Source organism: Dreissena polymorpha, chromosome 15 (assembly GCF_020536995.1).
Source record: "Dreissena polymorpha isolate Duluth1 chromosome 15, UMN_Dpol_1.0, whole genome shotgun sequence".
Taxonomy (NCBI): domain Eukaryota; kingdom Metazoa; phylum Mollusca; class Bivalvia; order Myida; family Dreissenidae; genus Dreissena; species Dreissena polymorpha.
In genome coordinates this window covers 15,419,341-15,446,991 of record NC_068369.1, presented here as the reverse complement: position 1 = coordinate 15,446,991, position 27,651 = coordinate 15,419,341, and the positions used below count along the sequence as shown (strand labels likewise).

General features: G+C 37.6%; 1 protein-coding gene across 2 annotated transcripts; it reads left to right on the top strand.

The window, feature by feature from the left end:
- Window positions 1–1,158: 1,158 nt before the first annotated feature.
- Window positions 1,159–19,984, top strand: LOC127860776 (uncharacterized). Of its 2 annotated transcripts, XM_052399053.1 has the most exons (12): window positions 1,159–1,445; window positions 3,109–3,376; window positions 5,982–6,083; window positions 11,147–11,325; window positions 12,137–13,087; window positions 13,257–14,401; window positions 14,773–14,941; window positions 15,183–15,320; window positions 15,736–15,866; window positions 17,604–17,734; window positions 18,693–18,779; window positions 19,147–19,984. In XM_052399053.1, exons 2-12 carry the CDS (start codon window positions 3,136–3,138, stop codon window positions 19,458–19,460), a joined length of 3,588 nt encoding a protein of 1,195 aa, XP_052255013.1. In that variant the 5' UTR covers window positions 1,159–1,445; window positions 3,109–3,135; the 3' UTR covers window positions 19,461–19,984. The 2 variants fall into 2 exon arrangements, with proteins under 2 accessions (XP_052255013.1, XP_052255014.1); XM_052399054.1 differs by lacking the exons at window positions 1,159–1,445; window positions 3,109–3,376 and having other exon boundaries at window positions 11,233–11,325.
- Window positions 19,985–27,651: the final 7,667 nt, after the last annotated feature.

The window sequence follows — 27,651 nt, the reverse complement described above, 5'->3', positions numbered from 1 at the left end:
ATGGGTATAACAACGTTACGTTATATTACATACAATAATCATTTAAGAATATAAATACAGTTTAACACAATCCGTTTCAATAACAAGTATGTTTTATCGAGACGGTTCAATGTACAACACAATATTATTTAGGATCGTATATTTCTTATAACATAAGCTTCTTTGATATATTTACATACATAAGATATCACTGATTTGTCACACGAAACTTTGTGGATTGTACATACAAATAGGTAGGTAAAAAATATACCGCTAATATATTTTTTTCATAAGTACGTGCGACGTGTTATGTGACCCCCACCCCGTATAAGCATAACTGAGGATCAAGCACGGTAATAATTATGACATTTATTAACCAATTGTTATTTCATTTTAATAACAATGGTCGATATGTAATGTGGTATTGAAAGGAAAACAAATAAGTCTTGGTCTATTTCTTTATAAATATGTGTGTATAATTAAAGTTCTGGGAAAACAGGGCTTAATGTATTGATTTAAGTGTATTTACGATATTAGTTTATTTATTGAGCTGGATTGCATCACAAGCGAAGGGCTTATATAAACGCCCTCGAGTCCATTTCCTGTGACTAGAACCAGTACTTGGTGTCGTTGGGGGAGATCTAAAGCACGCCCTCACACTAGAAATCGAGCCTGTGAACTCCGGGGTCGCTAGGCGGACACCTTATCCACTACGCCACCTTATAAGCAGTTCGCATTAGCTCATCAGGAACGACGCTTTCCTCGTGTACGTAATTTGTTTGTTTAAAGGAAGTCTCTTTTAAACGAAACTCTTCTCAAGACGGAAAGTGCCGTCCCTGATAAGATTGTGCGGATTGCGCATGCCAGCCATGGGACGACACTTTACGCGCATTGCATTCATTAAACGACGTTTTCCTAAAAAGGGGCTAAAATGAAATTCAAAAAAGTTTAGTATGCAGTTTTATCGGTTACATCCTCATCAATGTTATACATTTAACAAATCCTTTATGTATGTCAGCTTTCACAGCAATTCATATCAAAATAAATCATTAACAACGACGAAATCTGTTCTTCGCTTCGTGTGTTTTGAACCGTTTCGTTTTTCACGTCTATTAATACCTGTTTAATCAGTTGGTACGCTTCAGTTACCTTAAAACTGCTGCCGAATACATTGTTTACATATTTTTCTGTTTTATGAAGAACAGGCACGTATTTGTAGACAAACAAACTGCAAGGGATCAAAAGCTGACTGTGACGGAGATATTCTACATTATAGCTCTAAGTTTCGGAAATTTGAGTTATATGAATTCATATCCAACCATAATGCTTCAATACTCGGTACTGGCCGTTGTGATGAGAAATGAAGGATTTTGATTTTTCAACGAACCGGTAGCTGTTATGTTTTGTCTCGGTGTTTGACATTTGGAGCATATTGATCTTCGTGTGCAGGGACAATTTATTCAAAGGTATGGTTATATTAATAAAATGAGATCATTCATGTATTTCTCGATATCTTCGTTATACAATAATGCTTTCCTTTAGTGTCTTGATATAATTACTTGTGTTCTATCAAATGCATTATATCAGACAAAATGAAACTATATAAAACAATATTGTTAACCGAACTTTTATTTCTTTAATTAAAAATTTCGTGTTTAAATCAATCGAGTTCGTCGTGTTTATCACACAGTGTCTAGGAAACCATCACCAACAAAGTAAATGTCGCTTAAAGGGGCCTTTTCACATATTTTGGAATGTTTTGAAGTTTGTCATAAAAAGCCTTATATTGATAAATGTGAACATTGGATCTAAAAAGCTCCAGTAAAATATCAAGAAAAAAAAGTAACCCTCAGCAGGGTTCGAACCAGTGACCCCTAGAGTCCTAGAGTAAAAACCAATTAGACCGCTCGGCAATCCTGCCAAGTTTATATATGACAGACGTATTTTATACTTTATATAAGCAATCTTCGTAGTTTCACAAAATATAACGACAACAACAGAACTCTCGAAATTAATCAATCGTTTTGCGTTGCAACGCTTTATACATTTCAGGTTTTTAAATCGCCAAAAGATGCATATAATGGCTAATTAGAGCATGGTAAATGTTCAATATCACTGTTTCCTCAGAAATATCATAACTAAAACGAAAAATTTGCGAATCTGAAACAACTTTTTTCAATTTTGTCAATTTACAATCATCATCATCATCATCATCATCATCATCATCATCATCATCACCATCACCATCATCATCATCATCATCATCATCATCATCATCATCATCATCATCATCATCATCATCATCATCATCATCATCATCATCATCATCATCATCATCATCATCATCATCATCATCATCATCATCATTATCATCATCATTATCATCATCAGTTTATAAAGTGTTCACTGATTAGAACATAAGTTTATCACTTTAACATGATAATGGTTGTTATTCATCAAATACTGATGTAAAGGTAGACATACTTACCCTTACCCAGCAGGCACACAACGTGGACATTTAAACATGTTGATACTAATCAAACGTAGTTGAAGGACCTTTACTGTCATACTTATATTTACCATCATCATGCAAAAATGGGTCTTATGCCTTATGCGACCAGCGTAGCTCCAGCCCAACCTGCGAAATCACGCAGTCTGAATTGGAGCAACGCTGTCCGCTATGAAGTCAAGCGATGTTTAGTTGTCTCATCGGCTCCTGACCAGAGTACTCGATTGCACATAATGGGAGGAGCTACTCTTGCCGCACATGACATAAGAAATATTTCCGCATGCCGTAAGATCGTAATACGGGTACTTCAAAACATCCATTGGCCACGATGAATCAGCTTTAAATAAAACGCACACACTCTACTTGGTAACTAAAGGGTGTCAACGTTGTTTTTGTTTGTACAGTCAGTAATATTAATGTTAATGAAAACTTCTTTAACTGAATTGAAAACAGTTGATTCCTGTTTGATTGTTTCCATCACGTGTGACTTAGCAGCTGTAGCTTCACATTAAAATAAAGTAAGATTTTAAAAGACCTTTACAAACAGAGCCTGGAAGATATAAACCATCGTCATTATTAAATGCTCGTTTATAATACATCTTCATGCATTTCCTTTGTAGAACTGCAAACTCCCTATCAATATAATTATGCAGCAAAGAGTAAGTTCGCTGCTAGCGGCGTTGTGCGCACTTACTTCCGGTTTCATCAGAGCTCATGGACTGGGAACAGAACTACTTCCGGGCGATGCCTATATCGAGTTTATTGGCTCCGTGTACTCGGACACCTCTTGTCGCGTACCGGATGTACAGGTGCTGCAGGAGATCAACGCAATCAAGTGGACGCTTGGGCGGCTGAACGACGGCAACTTCATAAATGGGCTTAAACTTGGTAAGCCACGATTTGACTGTTTCCGAGCAAAACTGGTATCAAATACCCGAAACTATTCCTTATCGCGTAACGATGGTCGATAAAGATCTTTGGTATCGTTTTTCATTTTAATTATATTCAAACCCTGACGAAATTTAATCGGGTCTATACGTCTATTATAAAATTCTTATTCTTTAAATATCGGCCATCGTATAATGCTTTTTAAGCAAATCAGATTTAAGTGGATGGAAGGTTATAGGGGAATTCTTTCTTTTTTATGTTTCCCCAATTTTTTAATTTTTTTTGGGGGGGGGGGGGGGCATATAGTCGCCGCTTCGTCTGTCCGTGCGTGTGTCCGTCTGTGTGTCCGTCCGTCCGTGCACAATTTTTGTCTGGGCTATTTCTCAGCAATTAATGACCGGAATTCAATTAAACTTTATGGGAAGCTTCACTACCAAGAGGAGATGTGCATATTATCAGCCGGTTCTGGTCAGATGATTTTTCACAGAGTTATGGCCCTTTGAAATTTTCCATTGACTGTACATATAGTGCAATTCTTGTCCGGGCTATTTCTCAGCAACTAATGACTGGAATTCATTGAAACTTAATGGGACGCTTCATTTCCAAGAGGTGATGTGCATTTTATCAGCCGGTTCTCGTCGGAATATTTTTCACAGAGTTATGGCCCTTTGAAAATTTCCATTGTACATAAAGTGCAATTCTTGTCAGGGCTATTTCTCAGCAATTTTTATGGGAAGTAAAAGAAACTTTATGGGAAGCTTCACTACCAACAGGAGATGTGCATATTATCAGCCGGTTATGGTCGGATGATTTTTCACAGAGTTATGGCCCTTTGAAATTTTCTATAAACTGTAAATATAGGGCAATTCTTGTCCGGGCTCTTTCTCCCCAACTACTGACTGGAATTCAATGAAGCTTTATGGGAAGCTTAACTACCATGAGGAGATGCGCATGTTAAGTTGCTAAACCATCCATCGAATTATTTTGTCCAAAGTTTTGCCCCTCAAGACGTTTCCTATTATCTGAATATATAGTGCAATATTGTGATAAAAAACCTTTGGGTAGCTTCACCCGTCTCCGACGGTTTCTTGTTTGTTTTTGTTATAAAAAATACTAACACAACCACTTCAACAGCAACAACAACTACAGCAACTACTACTACTACTACTACTACTACTTCTACTACTATTACTACTACTACTACTACTTCTACTTCTGCTACTACTACTACTACTACTTCTACTACTACAACAACAACTACTACTACTACAACTACTACCACCACCACAACTACTACTACTACTACTACTACTGCTACTACTACTTCTACTACTACTTCTACTACTACTACTACTACTACTACTTCTACTACTACTACTACTACTACTACTAGTACTACTACTACTACTACTACTACTACTACTACTACTACTACTACTACTACTACTACTACTACTACTACTACTACTACTACTACTACTACTACTACTACTACTTCTACTACTACTTCTACTACTACTTCTACTACTACTACTACTACTACTACTACTACTACTACTACTACTACTACTACTACTACTACTTCTACTACTACTTCTACTACTACTACTACTACTACTATTTCTACTACTACTACTACTACTACTACTACTACTACTACTACTACTACTACTACTACTACTACTACTACTACTACTACTACTGCTACTACTACTACTACTACTACTACTTCTACTACTACTACTACTACTACTTCTACTACTACTTCTACTACTACTACTATTACTATAACTTAATTAAGTTTTTGTCGATAACTGGTCTGATTATACAGGAAAAGGCACTGAGATTTGCCAAGTGTGTGTTTTCCAGATTAGGCTGTCAGTGAACTTCTAAAAGTAAAATAGACAATTTCCCCTCTAAACCGGAATCCTCTCTAAACCGGAATTTCCTCTCGGTCCCGGGGTCGTCCGGTTTAGAGGGTTTCCACTGTATTATTATCAAATTTGTTGAATTGATGTTTCCCGCCTAATAAATTTTGTTTATGAATCGGAGGACTTTTTCAGCTTTCGACCCGAAATTCTGTACACAACTACTTATAGAATAACTTATCATTTAATGAAACTTTTAAAATCAGTCATCATCATCATCATCATCATCATCATCATCATCATCATCTGTATCTTCATCATCATCATCATCATCTTCATCATCATCATCATCATCATCATCGTCATCATCATCATTATCATCGTCGTCGTTGTCGTCGTCATCGTCATCATCATCATCATTTTTATATCGTCATCATGGTTTCACTAAGAGATTTATTTTAATTTGAAATGTTTAAACCTATTTATTTTAGCTCGATTGCATCGAAAGCCTAAGGCTTATATAAACGCTCTCGAGTCCGTTTACTGGGCCTAGAACCAGTACTTGGTGTCTTTGGGGGAGATCTAAAGAACGCTCCCACGGTGGGGATCGAACCTGTGACCTCCCGGTCACTAGGCGGACACCATATCCATTACACCACGGCGACCTATAATGTGAAATGTTCATGATAACTGCCTGCCGCCGCCCTAATGTCTCTGCATTTGTTTTCTGCGCCTAGGTCTGAGAGTGAGCCCGACGTGTCAGTCCGTGGAGAGAGCCATCCAGGTTACACACAAGCTGATTGTGGAGATGGGAAACAACGACACAATCGACGTCGTCGGTAAGACAGTCTATTGGTAGAGTATCCGTCCGGGATTCGTTTGTTCGAACCCCAGTTTGGCCACATTGTTTCAGTTGGGCGGGCATGATATTAGTTAGCTGCTGACATTAGGATCTTCTTCAGTGTGCTCATGGCATATATGAAAAATCCACGACTCAAAAAACCTCAAAACATTACATCTGTAATAATTCTTTTCTCACTTCCCTCTCGAGTTGCTCTTAATGCGCAAATAGTATTATAAATTTACCAAAAGTTGCATGCCCAGAAAACCCAAGATTTTATTTGCTATTAGCTGCGTTAAGCTACGCTGCTAATATATTGATTGGCACTAGGATTCAAATTTTGGAACTAATCGTAAACCTATATTGGTGAGCTTATCAGACCTTGTAAGATCACGTGAGCCTCGTTCTGGCCAAACCGGGCTTAATGAGAATTCGTACATTGTCATCCAAAATAAGCATGTGTTTATTAGGGACGACACTTTTCGCCTGATCTAGATTTTCGTTAATAGTAGAATTATTTTAAACGAACAAATCCATAAAAGAAAACAGCGTTGTCCCAGATTGGCAACATCGCATCTTATCGTTACGCAGTGCATTGATTCTCGATAAACGTACCTCCTCGTACAAGAACTTACCAGTATTCGGGATCGATCTAGATAATCGTGTCGGATCGACATCAAATCGACTACGTTTTTAAATCACTCCGTACGTAACATTATCTGAACTGGATAGGACACCGTTTCAGATCGTTGCACCTATAATAATCGATCGCAAAGAAGCGATCATGTCGCACGGACATCACATAATATCTTAGCCTGAAATCGCGTAGAAAAACCACGATCATTTACGTGTGGCCAATCTTAAAGAATAGCACATAAGCACGACAACACGACAGTAAGCATGTCGAACGACAGTAAGAATGTCGCACGACAGTAAGAATGCCGCACGACAGTAAGAATGTCGCATGATAGTAAAAATGTCGCACAACATCACGACAATATGAATGCCGCACGACAGTAACAATTACGCACGACATCACGACAGCAGGAATGTCACACGACAGTAATAATGTCGCACGACAGTAAGAATGTCGCATGACAGTAAAAATGTCGCACAACATCACGAAAAAAGGATGCCGCACGACAGTAACAATAACGCACGACATCACAACAGCAGGAATGTCGCACAACAGTAATAATGTCGCACGACAGCAGTAATGTCGCACGGCAGTAGCAATGTCGCTCAACAGCACGACAATATGAATGCCGCACTTCAGCATGACAGTAGGAATGTCGCACGACAGTATGAATGCCGCACATCAGCATGACAGTAGGAATGTTGCACGACAGTACGAATGCCGCACTTCAGCATGACAGTAGGAATGTCGCACGACAATCGGAATGTCGCACTTCAGCATGACAGTAGGAATGTCGCACTTCAACATGTCAATAGGAATGTCGCACCACAGTAGGAATGTTGCACTTCAGCATGACAGTAGGAATGTCGTACTTCAGCATGACAGTATGAATGTCGCATGACAGAGGAATGTCGCACGACCGAAGGAATGTCGGTCTTCAGCATGACAGTAGGAATGTCGCACGACAGCACGACAATAGTAACGTCACACGACTGTAGGAATGTTGCATGATAGCACCACAGTAGGAAAGCCGCACGACAGCTCGCCGGGAGGAATGTAGCACGACAGTAGACAACTCGCACGACATAACGACAGTAGGAATCTAGCCAGAGAGCATGCCGGTAGGAATGTAGCACGACAGCACGACAGTAGGAATGTATCATGACATAAGGAATTACGCACAACGGCCTGACAGTAAGAATGTAGCACGACAGCACGAAGGTAGAAATGTCGCAGGACAGCACGACGGTAGGAATGTCGCACGACAGCACGACGGTAGGAATGTCGCGGAACAGCACGACGGTAGGAATGTCGCATGTCAGCACGACGGTAGGAATGTCGCACGACAGCACGACGGTAGAAATGTCGCACCACTACACGGCGGTAGGACTGTCGCACGACAGCACGACGTCAGGAATGTCGCACGACAGCACGACGGTAGGAATGTCGCACGACAGCACAACGGTAGGAATGTCGCACGACAGCACGACGGTAGGAATGTCGCAGGACAGCACGACGACAGGAGTGTCGCACGACAGCATGACGGTAGGAATGTCGCACGACAGCACGAGAGTAGAAATGTAGCACGACAACACGACGCTAGGAATGTCGTAGGAAATCACGAGAGTAGAAATGTAGCACGGCAACACGACGCTAGGAATGTCGCAGGAAATCACGAGAGCAGAAATGTAGCACGAGAGCATGAAAGTACAAATGTCGAACGGCTTTACGAATGAAGCATTTTCAGACTCTTAATGTTTGTAAGTAAGGGCTCTGATGCAATGTTCTCGAGTTTACACTGACGTATTACAATAGCAAAATGATTGACTTTAGCAAACAATTTCTGAAAACGATCGCGTTATTTCATGAAATATTTAAGAAATAACATGTTTCTATCATGGTTTGTTGTCGAATAACCCACAGTAAGGAGAATGGATGCGTAGGAATTAAATCACGAGTGCGAAGCACGAGTGATTTGATAACACGCATCTATACTCCTTACTGTGGGTTATTCGAAAACAAACCATCATAGAAAAATATTATTTCGATTCTAACACGATTCTGATTGATTTGGTTCAAGCTTTTGGGCGTGAACTATATTTTTTCAATTCTCCGCCCTTTCTAGTACAAAGTTCACTATTAAGTGACGTCATTAAATTGTACAAACATATGACGTCGTTTTCATTCATAAATATTTTGCAAATGACGTCATTTTCATTGAAAACAACAATCGTAGAAACTGAATAACGTCACGTTTATTGATTCTACTGAAAACTTGACATGCTTTAAATGTTTTATTAATTACGTTTCTTAACAATTCTAACACGACACGCGACTTGTTTTCTATAGACAAAGAAGGACATCAAGTGTGGGTTATTCTGTAATAACTTATGGGCGGAGCTTAATGTTTCGAAAATAGTTCCGAATAAATAAAGAAAATATTGCAGTAAACTGCACGTGCTAAAACCCGCTCTAAAAGAAATGTAATAAATGTAGCATGCATATAAATGTAATGAAACAACAAATTGTATATTTGGTGATAAGTGGCATAACCACGCCTTCAAAGAATGTTATTTGTTAGGAAACGTAATTCAGAAAACATTTATAGCATGTCAGCTTTTCAGAAGCATCAATAAACGTGATGTCATTAAGTTTCTACGATTGTTGTTTTCAATGAACGTGACGTCATTTGCAAAATATTTATGAATGAAAACGACGTCATATGTTTGTACAATTCAATGACGTCAAGAAATAATGAACTGTGTACTAAGAAGGGCGGAGTATTGAAAAATATAGTTCACGTCCTAAAGCTTGAACTAAATCAATCAGAATCGTGTTAGAATCGAAATAATATTTTTCTATGATGGTTTGTTGTCGAATAACCCACAGTTAGTTGTATAAATGCGTGTATTGAAGTGACTCGTGCTTCGCACTCGTGATTTAATTCCTACGCATCTATACTCCTTACTGTCGGTTATTCGACAACAAACCATGATAGAAAAATATTATTTCTTAAATAACATTCTTTGCAGGCGTGGTTATGCCACTTATCACCAAATATACAATTTGTTGTTTCATTACATTCATATACATGCTTGATTTATTACATTTCTTTTAGAGCGGGTTTTAGCACGTGCATTTTACTGTAATATTTTCTTTATGTTTTCGGAACTATTTTTGAAACATTAAGCTCCGCCCATAAGTTATTGCAGAATAACCCACACTTGATTTCCTTCTTTGTCTATCGAAAACAAGTCGCGTGCCGTGTTAGAATATATTTTATCATTTAAATGTTGAAATTTGATCCACTTACGTTACATGCGGTTATTAAACAAAAATTTGTACTTAAAAACATGTTTACAAAAGAATTTGGTTAACTTATAATGAACTATGAAATACAAGTTAAAATATTTCATTGCCGCAGGAGATTTGTGTACACTAAATTATATTTTGGGAAATCTTATTCAACAACAAAACCTATTGAATACATACTTTAGAATTTAACTCAAATGGATAATCTTAGACCGTCAAACAGGAAGAAATTACGGCTTAACCATGCATGAGGATCAATAGATCTATTTAAGAAAGCAATCATTTGGGCAGCAATACGTAAACGCTTAAGATAAAATTACTTGTCAATCATTTACATATTTTCACAAAGCTAGTTTTTAGTGTGGTTACCGGTACTCATTTTTTTTCTTATGTATAGAATACTAAGTTTTTCTTTGAGAATATTGGTGCTGGTCGGAAGAACAAATTAAACTTTACGAAGAAAATCGTTTATAGGTGGTGATGAAATATACTGCATAATGACTTGCGTCATGCGAAAAGGGCTCTTATATTGAACTGGCTAGGCTCTACACAGAAGATGAGGTCACTGTTTTAAAAGAAGGTGAAGTTAACACCGTTTTAATAACATGTTTCGCTTTTGGCCAATCTTGGTAATACCTATATTTTTTGATAATTCATTTTGAACAAAGCCGAGGAATCTTAATAAACGATTATAAGTGGCGTTTTTGTCCGTTGTTTTTTTTAAATCTTTCTTGAGTCCTTCAATATTAAGCCGCATCATGCGGATATGGATCTAATGCCATAAGCGGCCAGCCTGCGCAATCGCTCATTCTGGTCATGAGCTACGCTATCCGCTAAAAGTCATGCAAGCTTTCGTGGTCTCATAAGCGGACAGGGTAGCTTCTGATCAGACTGTGTCGTTGCGCAGGCTTAGATGAAGCTACTCTTGATGCATTTACACCCATTTTCACATGATTCAGGATATTTCGCGGGTTTTAATTAACACAAGTATAGCATTCTATCAAATGAGAGGTCATGAACCATGCGCCTTTAGATAACGCTTGGTAAAACTTTAATAGCACATTCTAACAAAGTCATTGTAAGATGCTGACATGCGATCTTGTCTCTACCAGGTGTGATTGGCTCCGACTTCAGTTCCGAGTCTGAAGCAATCTCGCGCATGCTCAGTCTGTTGCCCGACCAGCATCGTCTGTTACAGGTGAGCTACGCGTCCACTTCTGCATCACTGCGTAACCGCGACCTGTACCGGAACTTTTTTCGGACCATCCCCGCAGACGATATTCAAGTTCAGGTAGTAAATATTGATTTTTGTTTCCTCTTTTTATGTGAGCCGCATGTTGAAAAAAATGGTTCATCCGTGCAGAATGGTCAGGAATACCCTGTCCGCTAATGAGACCACGTGACTATCGGAGAGCGTAGTTCCTGACCAGACTGCGCAATTGCACAGGCTAGTCTAAAGCTTCGCTGGTCGCAAATGGCTTAAAATCAACTTTTGCTTGACGCGAATCATATTTTAATGATAAATGAATGTGACATTAATTTATATAAACAATACAACCCTTTTGACAATATAAGTTCCGACCACGAGTTCTTAATCTTGAACATATAATTTAATCTTCGCATAAAAAATGTCTATATTAAGTAAAATAAATTGCTTTGTCATACCATTAAAATAGTTACCTGATATTGTTTGATTTTTATTATAAGCAAATGGATGTTTTTGTAAATTCTAGTGATATATTAAGTATATATTAAAAAAAATCTGTGTATAGAATGTTTATTTTTTTACCGGATAAATCCTAAATTGATTTGACTTGAGTCTGGACAGCCCAAATTCAACCCGATGTAATGTAACCATAACCGCCCATAACCGCCCATTTACCGCCCGGTCTCGTTTGTGAGACTTTTGAATATTGATAATCTCCCATTCAACGCCCGGTCTATAAGAGACTTTTTAGTATTGATAACCGCCTATTCACCGTCTGGTATCGTTTGTGAGACTTTTGAGTATTGATAACCGCCTATTCACCGTCTGGTATCGTTTGTGAGACTTTTGAAAAACTTAAAAACGTTCCCGTTCACCGCTCGTTTCGTGTTGGCAGGTGATGCACGAGTTTCTCGTGGCGGCTCGCTGGACGATGCTTACGATGATTTACATCAACGACACCTACGGGCGCGGCGGCTTCCGGGAGCTATCGGAGAGGCTCGTCGGCTCCGATATATGTGTGGTTGGCAGCGTTGCTATAGAACCCGAGAATTACAACGTCACAATGCTAGAAGATGTAGTGAGGAACAAGGTCTACAATATCAATGAAACAAGAAACGAGCCGCCCGTAAGCGGTATTTTGGTGTTCGGAAGGTATCAAATTGTTGAAGCTTTATTCCAAGCCATACACAATCTTGAAAACGACAACAGAACTGCTCACTACAACAGACCCAGTGTCATTCTGTCTGAAGCCGGGATATATTTTGAAAGCAAATTTCCAAATGTTTCGAAGGGCGCGTTTGTATTAAGTCCCCCTAGGCGAATAATTTCAGAGTTTCAAGCCAACTGGAATGACAGTTTGACGATATCGGGGAAACTGAAAGCAGAAGTCGATTCTAATCGCTATTTCAAAGAAATGTTCGAAATACTCATGAACTGTCAGTTTTCCAACTATTGCCACCCAATGACGTCAAAGGAACTTACCATGCACGCCGCGCCGTCAGTGTACACGCAATACGCCATACAGTCTGCTCTTGTAACAGCGTTCTCCGTCAAGCGTGTTCACTCGACGGCGTGCCCGGTCGGCGGTGCCTGTGACGTGTTTAAAAACGTGGATATGACCAAACGGTCCGCCTTTATAGATGCTATTAAAAACCAGGACATCGTCTTTGATCATGACTTTGGTGGTTTACGCCCGCAGGCGTTTCAGAGCCCACTGCTGGCCGTGCGGTTCGGAAGTTCCTCCGACGTGAGGTTCGTACCTAGCAACTTGTTCCCCGAGTACGAACTCTACAACCACCGACTGCATGCCCAGTGTCCCCAGTCGGATACCCCCTGCTTAATCAAGGTGCGTGATGTTAGAAACAAAGTCCCGAGCCATAATTATTTTTTCAAATCATATTTTCAAATATTGAATACTATTAAATAGTTGCTTCCAGCACCCGATATGTACCTAAAACGACGAAAGTATCTTCCGATGAAACGCTTTTGTCAAACATGCATGATTTACTTAACAGGTGGCAAGTTATAACGAGCAAACCTCCTTGGATCAGTCGCTGTTTTCGGAAATCCGTGATTATGAAGATAACAACAGTGTATTGACATGGCCCACAATTCGCAAGTCACAATGTCCGGATGGATACAGATCAGATTCCTGTCTGAGGCAGCGGTCGGATACCTCCGTTCTGTACCACAAAGGTGACATGTACATCGTCGGGATTGCACCCGTGCACAACACTGGTACCACGCCTCTGAAATGCGCAAAAATGAGAGAAGACGGGTTAGATATTGTTGAAGCAATTCGATACGGAATATTAACCGGAAGCGGTCTGTTTGGTGGTGCGAAGATTGGGTTGATCTTAATTGACAGCTGTAACGATCCACAGATCATACAGGAAAAGATCCTGACGTTGCACAGGCTCGGAGTCTACAACGACGGGAAGTATGAGCCGGTTGCCGACAAGATCCTGGGATATGTAGGTTGCTGGGGCAGTGACGTCAGCACGGCAATGGCCAAGATCATCGGCCGGCTGGGCCTTGTGCAAATCAGTTACGCCTCCACGGCGCCGTCACTTAGCAATCGCGACCTTTATCCATATTTCATGCGCGTCCCAGGCGCCGACGACTTCCAAGGAGCGACGCTGCTCAAGATCGTTAAGGCACTTGGGGGAAGCACTATCCAGATCATCTATGGCAAGACGATCTATGGCGAGGGTGGGAGAAATCTCATACGGACACTCGCGGGGAAGCCGGAGTACAGCATCTGTATCGGCAACGAAATAGGCGTGTCCACAGATACCCAACCGGCGACCATCGTGGAGTCGCTCCGTAAATTTAAGGAAGCGCAAATAGTCGTCTGCTTCATCACATGGGTTGAAATGCAGCACATAATTGGCTACATGAACCAGGAGTTGGCGTTGAACGAGTTCCTGTTCATCGCGTCCGAGGGATGGGGGTTGAGTATTAACATGACCCAGTACCGTAATCTCTCGGGCACGATCACCGTGGCCACTCGCCTTTGGACCACTGATGGATTCGAATCCCACCTTAAGGCATTGCGGCCTGAAAACAAGGAAAATCCATGGATACGACCCTACCTTGAGATGATCTATAACTGCTATTTTGAGAGCAGCTTCGACAAATCTGTAAAAAAGAAATGCAAGTAAGATCATATTCGATCAATTATGATACTGTTAATAAAATATTGTGATGACATCCTCTACTCCGAAAGATTGTTTAACTAATATAAACTTTATATGATCAAACAGTATAGTAATTATCAACGCCACCAGCACCATCGTGTGTATAAGCATTACTTCAACTCTACCATCAACACGCCACCTACACTATTTCCATCTCAAATTAAAAAAAAAAAAACCTACCTCATAATTGTTCCCACAATCATGAACAAATCTTTTCTCATCATTATCATCAACACAAATTGGTCATAGTCGTGCACGTTTTGTTTTTTTTCCTGTTTTTTTTCTTCTACATTTCGGCTTTCTTGTATTATCATTCTCATCATCATTTCAGCGGCACTGAGAACCTAGATGAAGCTAAAGGTGTGTACAGTATTGACTCATGGGCGCCATTCGCTGAACGCGCCGTGTCCGTGCTGTTAAAGGGGGCGGCGTCCACCCTGCAGAAAGTATGCGGTACCGCCCAGTTTGTCTGCCCGGAGTACTACAATTCGACCCGTATGGTATGTACGTTGGTATTAAAACGTTTGGTGAAAAAAACGGGAATTATTGGTAGTACTACTAGAAGTTAACGTTATAGTTAATATTGTTGGAAGTAAAAGTAGTAGTAATCGTTATTGTTCCTGTATTCCTTTGGTCCACTTGACACTGGTGCTTTCAGCTGCTGACGGAGTGGTAGTACTAGTAGTATTAATCGTTATTGTTTCTGTATTCCTTTGGTCCACTTGACACTGGTGCTTTCAGCTGCTGACGGAACTAAAGCGACAGGAGGAGTTAATGGAACCGCAGGACATCGTCAAGCGGCGTGTATTCGACGACAACGGCGACGGAACGATAGGCTACAGGATATACGTTATAGACGGTAATGGAAAAGCCAACAAGGTATGTTTCCTTAGATACATTCAACGGTAACACGTGTCAGATTATTTGCGCCTTCTTAAAAAATATGTTTTACTTATATTGCTCTCACTGATACGTCATCTTGAAGTTGAAGCCGTAGGACAAGAGAGCTGTGTCACTAATCAAGAAACTCCTGTATATTGCGTTTTAATTTGAACTCGGTTCAATTATAACGTGTGACAGTTGGGCAATTAAATACTCTTTTAACATGTTATCTTGATGCTTTTTGTAAACCTATTGCGTTTGAAAATATTTTAGTTCTTAAGTTTTCGTCTAGAAACTGTGCACGACTTTGATAACATTTCCGCACTGAAGAAGTTATCTCCCATATGCGGTGGCTTTGTCCCATTGAAATGTCGCAGTGAGGAACACTATTGGATACGTCTGTATATTTCAGCTGGGTACCAGTGACAGTCTCGGGTTCCAGTTTCCGGTGCAGCAGTACTACACCTACCGATCTATGGCTTCCATTACAACCAAATGTACCGACGGCGATGTCTGTCGGAAGTGCTTTCCGCAACCCACCTCGTAAGTGCAAACGAGTTCTGGTTCCACGGCATAGAACAACTAGATCTCAATCACAGTATCAGTTCCAAATGTTGTAAATCGCTATGTTTGACCGCGTATCACTATTCTTTGGCCAGCCAAACTACTGTTTATATTCGATCGCGTATCGGTACTGGTAAATATTTAAGCTGCATTCTTAGTTCCGTCGCATGAGGGTGTTTTGGCCTGGACCTGGACCATGGGGCGTAAAAACTATAATTACCTCGTTTTTCAGTATGAATTAAATCAGTAATCTTCCGATTTTTCCAGTCTATATGACAGTCCGTTTTGGTTGTTGTTTTGCCAAATAATGGGCTGTCATTTGTAGGTTCCAAGCATAATTGAAGATTAACTCGTGAATCAGTAATCGGCATATTATAAAACGTAGACTTGTGTAGCGGTTTATTGATAACGATTGCAGTCCATTGACTTCTGAAGCCAAAGCCTCAATTTAACTGCAGCCTCTAGCAAAGTTTCTGAACAATCGCAGCAAACATGATTCATAAAGTCATAATGATTTTTAAAATATCTAATAGATCTTCCCTAGAGCTAATTAGAGCTGTAACGATTCGGTTCGATGCATCGAAAAACCGGTTCAACACCGCCGATTCGATTTCGATACCAATACGGCCTATTTCGATTCGATTCACTGCAATCCCGATTGATCAGCATTTTAAACCTTATTTTCCAAATCCGTCGTCTAAACTTACTTGTAATTTGTAAAACGTCTTATGAATGGTCAAAAGCCCATATTGCATCCAATGAATGAATGAATAACATGCTGAGCATTACATCAGCCGGTAAAATGTCTTCTTCAACCACGCTGAAAGACGCACCGTCAAAATTGAAATAAAAAGTGTGGGAACATTTCGTGTTTCGCGAAGGTTCTGATGCAAAGGCAACTTGCAAAACGTGTTTTGTTGACGTAAGTTACCCTAAATCTGAAAGCACTACAAATTTGAGGTAATATTAAAAGAGAAAACACTCGGTTGATATTTCAAATGTGAAATCTTCATCTCCCGACAAGCTCTTTGAACACGTTAGCAAAAAAATCTGAGACAACGGGTCAAATGAAAGTTGTTTTGATCTATTTTTTTCCTCAATACATATGGTTTGTTTAGTACACTGTGTACATTCTGTAAAGAAGTCAACTGTAAGTTGTTTATATACTTACATGTTTTTTCCATGTTAAACACATGTGATACAATGTGCATTTTATGTTATTTATACCTCAACAGGAAGTTTTGTTCAATTAATTTGTTACTTATAAAACAATGTTGCGTTTTTAAGTTTTCAAAAATTAAACACTTTAAATGTAAATGTACAACATAATAAGTTAATAACAAATACCAAACTTATTAATACATGCCCTGGACAAACCAAACATGAAATAGTTTGCAAAATAAGAAGTAAATAGTTTAATTTGCATCGAATCGAAAATAATCGAATCGGACCATTTGGTATCGGAATCGAATCGAATCGAATGATGGGGGAATCGTTGCAGCTCTAGAGCTAATGGCCGCGATCGCGACCCTTGTGGCCCCTGCGACCCCTGGGACTACGTACCCGGAACCGTTAACCACTATGAGACGAAGGCGCTATGAATAGTTTGACTTTGGACATAATCAAACTGGTCAACCGCAGAGGGAATGTTACCGCTATGAAAAGTTGGTAACTATGGGCCGAGTTGTGCGGTGACATATGTGTTCTATTTTCAAGGTTGCCGTGTGACGTTAAAACGACTCTGCCAGGGGGCGCTGTGGCGGCCATTGTTGTTCTGGCGGTGTTCGCCTGTGTCCTTCTCCTGGTTATTGTTTGCATCTTTAAGCGCACCGGATGTCGTCTGAGTGGTACGCATAAATGGAGGAAAGTCTCCATGTTGGCTCTTTGATATTTTCAGATACGCGAATTATTTGCTTAAATCTATTAATTTCAGCTCGATTGTATAGGCAGCTTTAAGTTTATTAACAGCTCTCGAGGTCCGTTTTCTGAGACGATTCAGTACTTGGTTTCGATATAAGAAATATTTAGAAGATGGCAGAGTTGGGATCAAACCCGTGACCTCCTGATTCATAGGCGGACACTATAATCACAACGCCACTGCGAATTCTGATAAGACTGTCTTACCAAAAATACAAGTCCTTGCAAACATATAGGCAAACTCATGCACAATACCTGGCTTTTCGTTTAAAGTTCGCAGGTAACCAACAGATATACACAAAATGTTGTAAAGAATTCAACTAAACAGGAATATTCGTTTAACAGCCCATTTTGAAAAGTATGTGTTTTACTTGTGTAGCATAATAATTGATAAACTGGCGCGACACTTTTCGCTTAGATTTGATTTTCGTTTTGTTGTAGTCCCTGATACTGAAAATACTGTGACGATACTTAACGCACGTGTATGAAGCTCGGTTTTCTCCGAGCAAGCCTCAAAATAAAAAAAATGTTGCGCATATATATGTGATAATATGTCGTAGTAACGAAATATATTCCGTATATATAATTAATAATATTATTGAAAGAAAGTTGACTTTCCTCAAGTCTCTTTCATTCATTAACAGAGATGATGCTTGAAAAACTGGGCTTTAATAATGTGCGTAAAGTGTCGTGTCGTATTAGCCTGTACAAGTCCGCAAAGTCTGGTCAGGGATGACACTTTCCGCTTTTATGGAAATTTTGGTTTATCTGAAGTCTCTTAAACGAAAATCAAGTTTAGGTGAAAAGTATCGTCCCTTATTATCCAAAGCGGACTACACAGGCATTAAGCCAAGTTTTACCACAACGAGGCTATGTCGACTGCTTCAGGTGCTTTCAATCTCCGTTCTGATGGCACTTACCTGACGGCGATACATGACGAAAAGGTACATCAGCAGGGAGTCGACGGAAATGCATGTAAGTAAAGTATCGTCCTAGATTAAAAACACTAATCTCTAATCACTAAAGTGTCTCCCTTTAAATGGAAAAATTGCATTTATTAACAGCTTAACTGCATACCATTGGTCAACACGATGCCTCGAGCCGTTATCTTGGAAAATTGGGCTGAAATCATGTGCGTTAAGTGTCGTCCCAGATAAGCCTGTGCAGTTCGCCTATATGAAGTTTTGTTTTGAAGAGATTTCCTTTTAACACAAAATTTCATAAAAGAGGGAAGTGTCGTCGCTGATTATATAATGCGAAACACTTGCTGATCTGGGATGACAGTTAACGTGCAGGCATCAAGTTCAGGTGTCCTAGAACGAGGCTATATTGTATTTTACAGATGCCTTAACTCCCCGCTCCCATGACACTTACCTGACGCCGATACACGACGAAAAGCTCCATCAGCACGGCGTCGAAGGAAGGGAAACGCCGATCGCTTGCACAAACAAAAACGAAGATTACGACATCCTGAAAGATCAACCGGACGCTGGGTTTCGCTATGGCGGTATCGCGGGTCAAAATAACTTTAACGACACACAGTGCAATCAGAACGGAAGTAGCAGCCAGAGTCGGATTTCAAAAATTCAGAGGGAGCGGCCTGCTGATTCACAGGACCTGTCACGGGATGTCGTCAATACTACTACGGGCTGCTGATTCACAGGACCTGTCACGGGATGTCGTCAATACTTCTACGGGGCTTTAATATACTTATGTGAAATCCGTGAACTAAACTCGTATGTCGGGAATGATTGTCATAATATAGCAGATCTATTTGTGATTAACGACCGGTACATTAGTGTTAAATAGGAAGACAACTGCCACAAGAATGTAAAGGGAAGACCACAGCTTTAATTATACACAGACCCACTCGAGGCCACAGATCCAAAGATGACGCCGATTTTTCGAAAAATGTTCGTGAAGCAACAAAACATCGACCTGACACTCGTGAACTCAATTAGCATATTAACCCATTTATGCCTTGTGGACTCTCTCATCCGTCTAAATTTGATCAATTTATTTCCAAACTTAGGGATGTCAAGTATATTTATCTATATTGAGAATATTTCTTACAGAAATTTGTTTAAGCAAACAACGCAAACCCTGATGAGACGCCGCATCACGCATCATTTCTAGACGCTAGGGATAAATGGGTTAATAAATCATACGCTTCAGTTGTTTCATATAGTTGTTTTTGGTTTTGTTCGTGCATGTTTTTCAGGAGTTTAACGAAGCTATTACCTAACACTTGGAATGCTTCAATCTATTGAAGTCAACTCATTTACGGAAATTAATGTACTTATCGTAACAGTATTTTAATATGTATTCGTAAATAAAGGTCAAGGCCAGGTTAATATTGAGCTATAAAGAAAGATTGTCATTAGGAAGAGATTAAAAGTCGGGATTGATCAACAGCTTTGCGCCATAAAGACAAATATTTGTTCATAGTTGTTCATCGCCCGAAAATTAACGATAATACAAAAACTAACTCTGTTTTGAAAATCGTCGTTTGATATTGAAATGGGATTCCTATATTAGTATTCTGAGGGTCGAGATTGCATTTTCCGTGCTAACGCTTCCTCCATATAACAAAGAAAACTGAGCCTCGCTCTTGAAAAACTGTGCTAAATGCATGTGCGTAAAGTGCCGTTTCATGCACAGGCTTATCAGCGACGACACTTCACTGTAATTTCATTTAGAAGAAACTTCCTTTATTCTTTAAAAAATAATTAAAAGGAAAAAAGTGTTTCCTCATTAGCCTGTGCGAAGTGAGAATTATAAGGAATTATATTGTGTTTTCATATATATATATATTATATATATATATATATATATATATATATATATATATATATATATATATATATATATATCATTTGTTATGTTGCATTGTATAGAAAGATTTGTGTATTGACATTGATAATGTGTTAGTGTAATAATAATTATTTAAACTACATTCAGTCTTGTTTATTTGTTGGCCCATTAAAATGCATAATTTTGTAGACCAAAAATAAGAGGTTATTTGAACACGTTTATTTCACTTAAAAACATTTGCTGGAGAGAAGAATCGCATTTGCTGAGCTATTGAACAAAATTAAATGTAAACAGATTTGTTTGCAATTGTAATAAAACCTTGGTGGACCATAGAACTCTCATGTTTCTCCTAAAGCTGTATGCAATTATCATAAATTAAAAAGCTAAAAGTAGCTTGAAGGTGCGTCAGGACAATATAACCCCTCGAATAGAGACATCATTCAGGGAATAAATATGTCCTCTTTTAAACGAGATATTTATCTAAGAACATGTTGTCAGTACGAAAATAAGCAGATATTTTTAAGTGCATGATCAATTGAGGACGGTCTTTTTGTTGGGAGCTAAAAATTCAAGGTTTGGAAGGTTTATTTTATTTTATTTTATTTTTAGATCTCAATATTTTGTTCATCTCCCATCCATATAAGTTCAACCTTAGTAAATATAATACTGGACAAACTTGTATCGTTATTTTTGAAACATTCTTGAAGCAAAACAACAACAACACTAATTTTCCCAATTTTAGCAAAAACGCCGCGAAGTTTCCAAATCCAAAGGGACCCGGTCCCATTCCCAAGACGTTGAAAAAACAACAACACTGCCTATGGTCAAATTTGTTGTTGTTAAGTATTTCTAAATATGACTAGAGATTTCAATAGCCGCAGATTATTGCATTTTGACGCAATTAAATTGAATTTGCTTTGTTTTTTACAGAAGGGATTATTTTAGTACCAACCCATCAAAATCGTTACTAGTGATTTAACATCAATCATACACATTTCACGTGCCATTGTACTGACCAAGCTATGTAACTTATTGACACCACCTCTGTGTATTAAATAAAAGCGACCCAATGGGACGTCACTTATCTTATCTCAATTTCATTCATGTCACTTAAATAAATGTTTATGTGGGAACAGAACAATATGAGCTGTATTTATATGTGTCTCTTTAGTATGCGATTTGCAAAACATTCGATCCTTTGAGTTGAATACATTATTTGACAAGGTTTATTCAAATAACAAATTTCAAATTATTCTATGGTCCAATTACATTTGAAATCTGTAATAAAAACTTTCAATAGCTCAAAAATGAATTCACCCTCCTAAGTAAATATATTAATGGCCAATAATGGTCTCATCAAATAACCACATGCTATGTAATAATCACTCAATATTGATTATCTACACTTAAGTTGCCGGTTAATATATCCATGCAAACCTAATGATCTTCGTTAAATATGTTCTAAATAACTGCCTTGTATAACTCTTTGCGAAATTGTCATGTCAGGCAATTTCAATTGAAACCCATTGAATGCTTTCATGTCAAGTTTTACACTCCAACATCTTTGAAAAATAGCCACATGCTTGGAATGGAATCAAATTACAAGTACAGTAATCATATTCAGTTAACAATTTTGAAATGTCTTGTACTTCGAATTAAATAATCTTCAAGTAGGTGTCCATATTACTTAATTTTTAAATTTATTTCTGTACTAGTAAATTTTGCCAATAACTGTTTCTGCCCCCGAGAAAGATTCAATGACTGTTCATGAACTATTCATTAACATCATAGTCAGTTCATGAACAATGCATTAACTTAACCTCTGTATGTCATGATCAAGATTCAACAAAATCATAAACATTAAGCTAATGAAGTGAAAAGTACTTAAAAAATGAATATTTACATCCATTAGAGTTACATAAATATGTTGACTTAAGCCATTTACCTGAGAGGATATAAACATTCAATATGACTCTAAATTATAAGATGCTATTTATCATTATAGTTAAGCTGTTTAGTGAACAATTGAAAATATTATGAAAAGAGATTAGTTTATATTTATTATGAGTCAATTTTTTCTTTGATCACATTGTTTAAAAAGGCAACACAAAATTGGACCCTATATGGTACACTGTTACAAGATTGTTTTATTGAAATAATATAATGCAAAGTTTTTGGCAAGATTTACATAAAATTTCTAAAAATACCCTGAACTGTACCCTGAACTGTACCTAATTAACTACAAAGTTCATTAACTGTGTATTTTATGACCATTATCATACATGAAATTAACCAAATGTTAATGAATATTAGGTTCATGAACTTCAAGTTTATACGATTTTTTTGACTTTATGAATAGTGATTTTTCATTTATATTCGTTTTTGAACAAATTGGTCATGAATCTTTCTTGAACGTGTTTATGCACAGTTCTTGAATGCGATTATTAACAGTTTTTTTTACATATTTATGAACCATTATTGAACACGTTGTTCATGAAAAGTCCTTGCAATTTGTTTGCATGGGTTTGCATTCGAAAAATTAAAGAGCTTAATAGTTTATGTGAAATATGCCTTAAAAAAAAGGCAGTTCAGGGTAATACATTTTCAGATGTCCTAACATTACAAATGTGCCAAGATGATCTGCTATGTGACTCCTCAGACTCCATACAATTTATATACTCCATACAATTTATATACTCCATACAATTTAAACATAAATTGTGTGTGTGTCATAAGTAGGATTCGTGATATGACCGTGATTATGATCAACATAGGGTCCCGTGTGAGTCACACACACGTCGGATGCATTTAGAGGTGGTGTCAAGATTAAGGTGGTCTTCTACCACCTTGGGTTTGTTCAAATCATGCACCAGGGGTAACGTGATTTATAAAAAACTACAGTAAATAACATTTAAAACTCTTCTTTGAAATCGGTGGTGTCAGTTGTTCAATATTTAGTTTTTAATCACAATTATAAGACGTAAGATTAAATAAAACATGTACTGATTGTCAGACAATCTAGGGAAAGAGACAGTTTACAATTCAGCTTCATGTTTATGTATCTATGCCATCTGATGTGTTAAATAATTTATCATTGCCTGTTTCATTTTCTGTTTTTCGCGGGTAACGGTAGTTGTAAACGGGGTCGTTTTGGTGTGTTTGCACTTTGTAATTGACAGCTTTCATTTAAATAAATATACCCTAATTCTATTACGTCATACAACTTCCGTGCTCAAATGAGATGTGCACGAGCAGATCGATATATTGTCAGTGCGATTTAGCTACTCGTTGAGTACAGGCGCTTCGGCGTGATCGATTTTCCGTAACGAATTAGTTCGTTCGCGGTTTATACTGCGGTATCGCACATGTCAGTTTTATTGCTATTAGTAGCAATTATTGGAATTATTTTGTCATTCATAACTAATTTTACTGAATTTCGTTATTTTTCTTCGGAAACAATAAAAAGAAACTTGTTTTTTGTAAAAATTTCTTCGGAAATTTTTACCAGTCTAACACGTGTCAGACCGGTTTACGATATCCGGCACAATTTTTCTTAGGTCTTTGTATATTTAACACGTCATGGCGGACAAAGAAGTCCAGAACAGTAAGAAACCACCCAGTAAGTCGGTTTCGGTCGCAAATAAGACCTCTTCGGTGTCCGAGGACACACCTAAAACTGTTCCTAACAATGGTCAGTGTTCTACGTCCACAAGTTCTATGTCTAAGGAGCCTGAACTCACTCGTGAAGTTCTCTCTATTTTGCAAGAGCTCAACGAAAATATGAAAAGTCAGAAAGAACGTATTGAGAAACTTGAATCTGCTCAATATTACTAGAGTTGCGACACCTTAAAGGTTTCGCGTGATGGAATGAGTGGAGAGATGAAATCAAATTGAAAATCGATTATTTCTAAAAAAAAAAATGGTACGAAAAAATATGTGGGTAGGAAAAAAAAACAAATTTGGGTACGAAAACAAATTTGAGTACGATAAAAAGGGTACAAACAAAATAAGGGAACGAAAAAACTATTTTGGTACGAAAAAAATGGGTACAAATAAAAAATAAGGTACGAAAAAATTTGTGTACGAAAAAAAAATGAGTACGAACAAATGGGTACGAAGAAATTTGGGTATGAAAAAATTGGGTACAAAAAAATGTGGGTACGAAAAAAAAATTGGTTATGAAAAAAAATTAGGGTACGAAAAACTATTTGGGTACGAAAAAAAAGGTTCAAATAAAAATTTGGGTACAAAAAAAATTGGGAACAAAACGAATTTGGGTACGAAAAAAATTTGAGTACGAACAAATGGGTTTAAAGAAATTTGGGTTCGAACAAATTTGTGTAAAAAAAAAATTGGGTCAAAAAAAATTTGGTTATGAAAACCTATAGGGAACGAAAAAATTAGGGTACAAAAAACTATTTGGGTACGAAAAAAAAAGGGTACATATATAAATTTGGGTACAAAAAAAATTGGGTACGAAACAAATTTGTGCACCGACGGACAGACGAAGCGGCGACTATATGCTCCCCCTAAAAAATTTGGGGGGGAGCATAATAAACAAGTTATGGCAATTTAAAGGTGGTACGCAAACTTAATAATAGATTTATCAATTATATGCTTATTCTAAGTGAAAAAAAGGCCATAATTGTTACAAAATGCTTGATACAGTTATCTGCTCTTGTTTATACATTGGGGTCATGTTGGTTAATAAGCAAAATACATGGTGTATGAACGCAATATGTCAAGTGACATAAAAAATATTTGAGGTCATATGCAAACTTTAACATAGATTTATCAATAATATGCATATTATTCTAAGTGAAAAAGGGCCTAATTCTGTTAAAATGCTTGATACAGTAAATGAGTTGTCTGCTCTTGTTTATAGATTGGGGTTATGTCGGTAATGTAGTATGCAAAATATAAAAGCAATATGTCAATGGACATAGGAAATATATTTGAGGTGGTACGCAAACATTCCAATGCGCACGCCGACGCCGGGTTGAGTAGGATAGCTCGACTATATATATTTCATATATAACAGTCAAGCTAAAATGTAAATATACCATAAACAACAGGCTAACCTCAATCACAACTTTAATGCAATGCTTATAACAATAGAGATACAATGATATGCCAGGGATTGAAACTAACTGTTTACTATTGTGGGCAACCATCTTTAGTATTTTGGTTGCCCAGATAAAGAATAACGAGCCCAGAAATATGAACATGTGAATATTATACATTCTTTTAATAAAATAATAGATAATTAAATACATTTGCTGACAACACATGTTCAATGCATGATGTTTTATTATGAGCCTGAATTGAATCATGTCCTATTCCTAAATAATGAATGTTATTTAACTAGTATTGATCCATGGTGATCAATTGTTTTTCAATTTTTATTGCAGTGAACTGTTTTAAGCTTTAAAAAAAAGAAGTTTACCAACTTTTGAAATTGAGTTGCCCAGGCCAAAATCTACTTGCCCCGGGTTCACGGTAAACCACTTATTTCCATCCCTGTATGCTCTTCATTTTCTGTTCTTCCATCCCATTCTCAAAATTAAATTTAAAGCCGATATTTTTTAATAACATTAGTATGAATTACTAACCATTATCACCCAAAAAACAATTTTACAAAGCTGTAATCCCGTCGTAGAGATTTAGTTTACTATTATCAGTGTTCTCTTTAAATACCGGCTGCTAGCGATCTTGCCGGTTACATTAACTCTTGATGCCGGCTACTTTTCCCAAATATATCAAGTAAATGTCACAAATGCTTTGGTTTTACTGCATAGTTGCCGGCCATATAACTGGCTACTCAAATTTTTCTGGAAAACACTGAACTATGCATGACAAACACACAAAAATTAAATACATCTTAGATTCATTGTAAAAAATAAATTGACACTTCCAGCTTGTCGTCACTAAAATCCAAAGATTCAAATAATTTTCCACGAGATACGTCAACAATTGCGTAATCAAATGAATGAAAAATAAAAGTAAAAAAGGCCGGATTTTACATAAATTTCAGGTTGAAACACAACAAGGTAAAGGTAGTCGGTGAGATATAATAATAATACAGTTAGTAAGGCTCGTACCCTGGGTACGGTAAATATACTAAAACATACCCGGGAATTTTAACACTAAATCGGTTGTTGTCGGCTATTTTGTAAAAATTAATTATGTTTACATTTATGTCAATTTTCTGTTAAATGGCATTTATACAATGTATTATCAAAACTCATTTTTACAATCATTAATGTGATTCAATTTAAAATCTTAAATTGTTTAAAGTCGCGTCATTGTATGAAGTTGTCAAGTATATTTTCCGCGATGTCGCACGTTCACTTTTTACCGTCATAGATTTTTTTAAAGAAACATTTTTTGGTTTGCGAGGTCCGTTAAATGGGGAACACCATATTTGGTATTTATATTATGTTTTAACAAATAATTCATGCTGTGTAATAAATATTGTATAAGATATTTCGATATTTATTGAAAATGTTTCAAATTGTTATTTATGAAACCTTTTATTCTAATGAGTGTATGCTATCATATTATACTTCGAATAGCAGATCTGTTGTACTATAATCGTATTATTCATTCTTTATTGTTAATTTCATTTATTGTAGAGAATCGTCAATGTTACATCTAGTCGCCAATCCTTGTCGTTAGTGTTAGTTTTCAATGCTTGTTATCATTGCCGTCAATGTTAGTCGTCAATCCTTATCGTAATTATACATGAAGGAAATAAAAGCAGAAACAGAGACGTATTCTTGATTACTTGATTATTCCTACGTCGTCCTCTCAACACTCATACTAAAAAGCATGTTGATGCAGATTTTTTTTAAAGAGAAGTTTCTTTAAGGTAAACAATATTGTTTTACTTTAATCGCTAGCATGTTTAACGACATCGGATTTTTGGCAGATATACAACTCGGATACAATCTAATCTTTGCGGGTATGTTTAAGTTTCTTTACCGTACCCGGGCTACATGTAAGTAAAGTTAAGAGTACCCGGGGTACATGT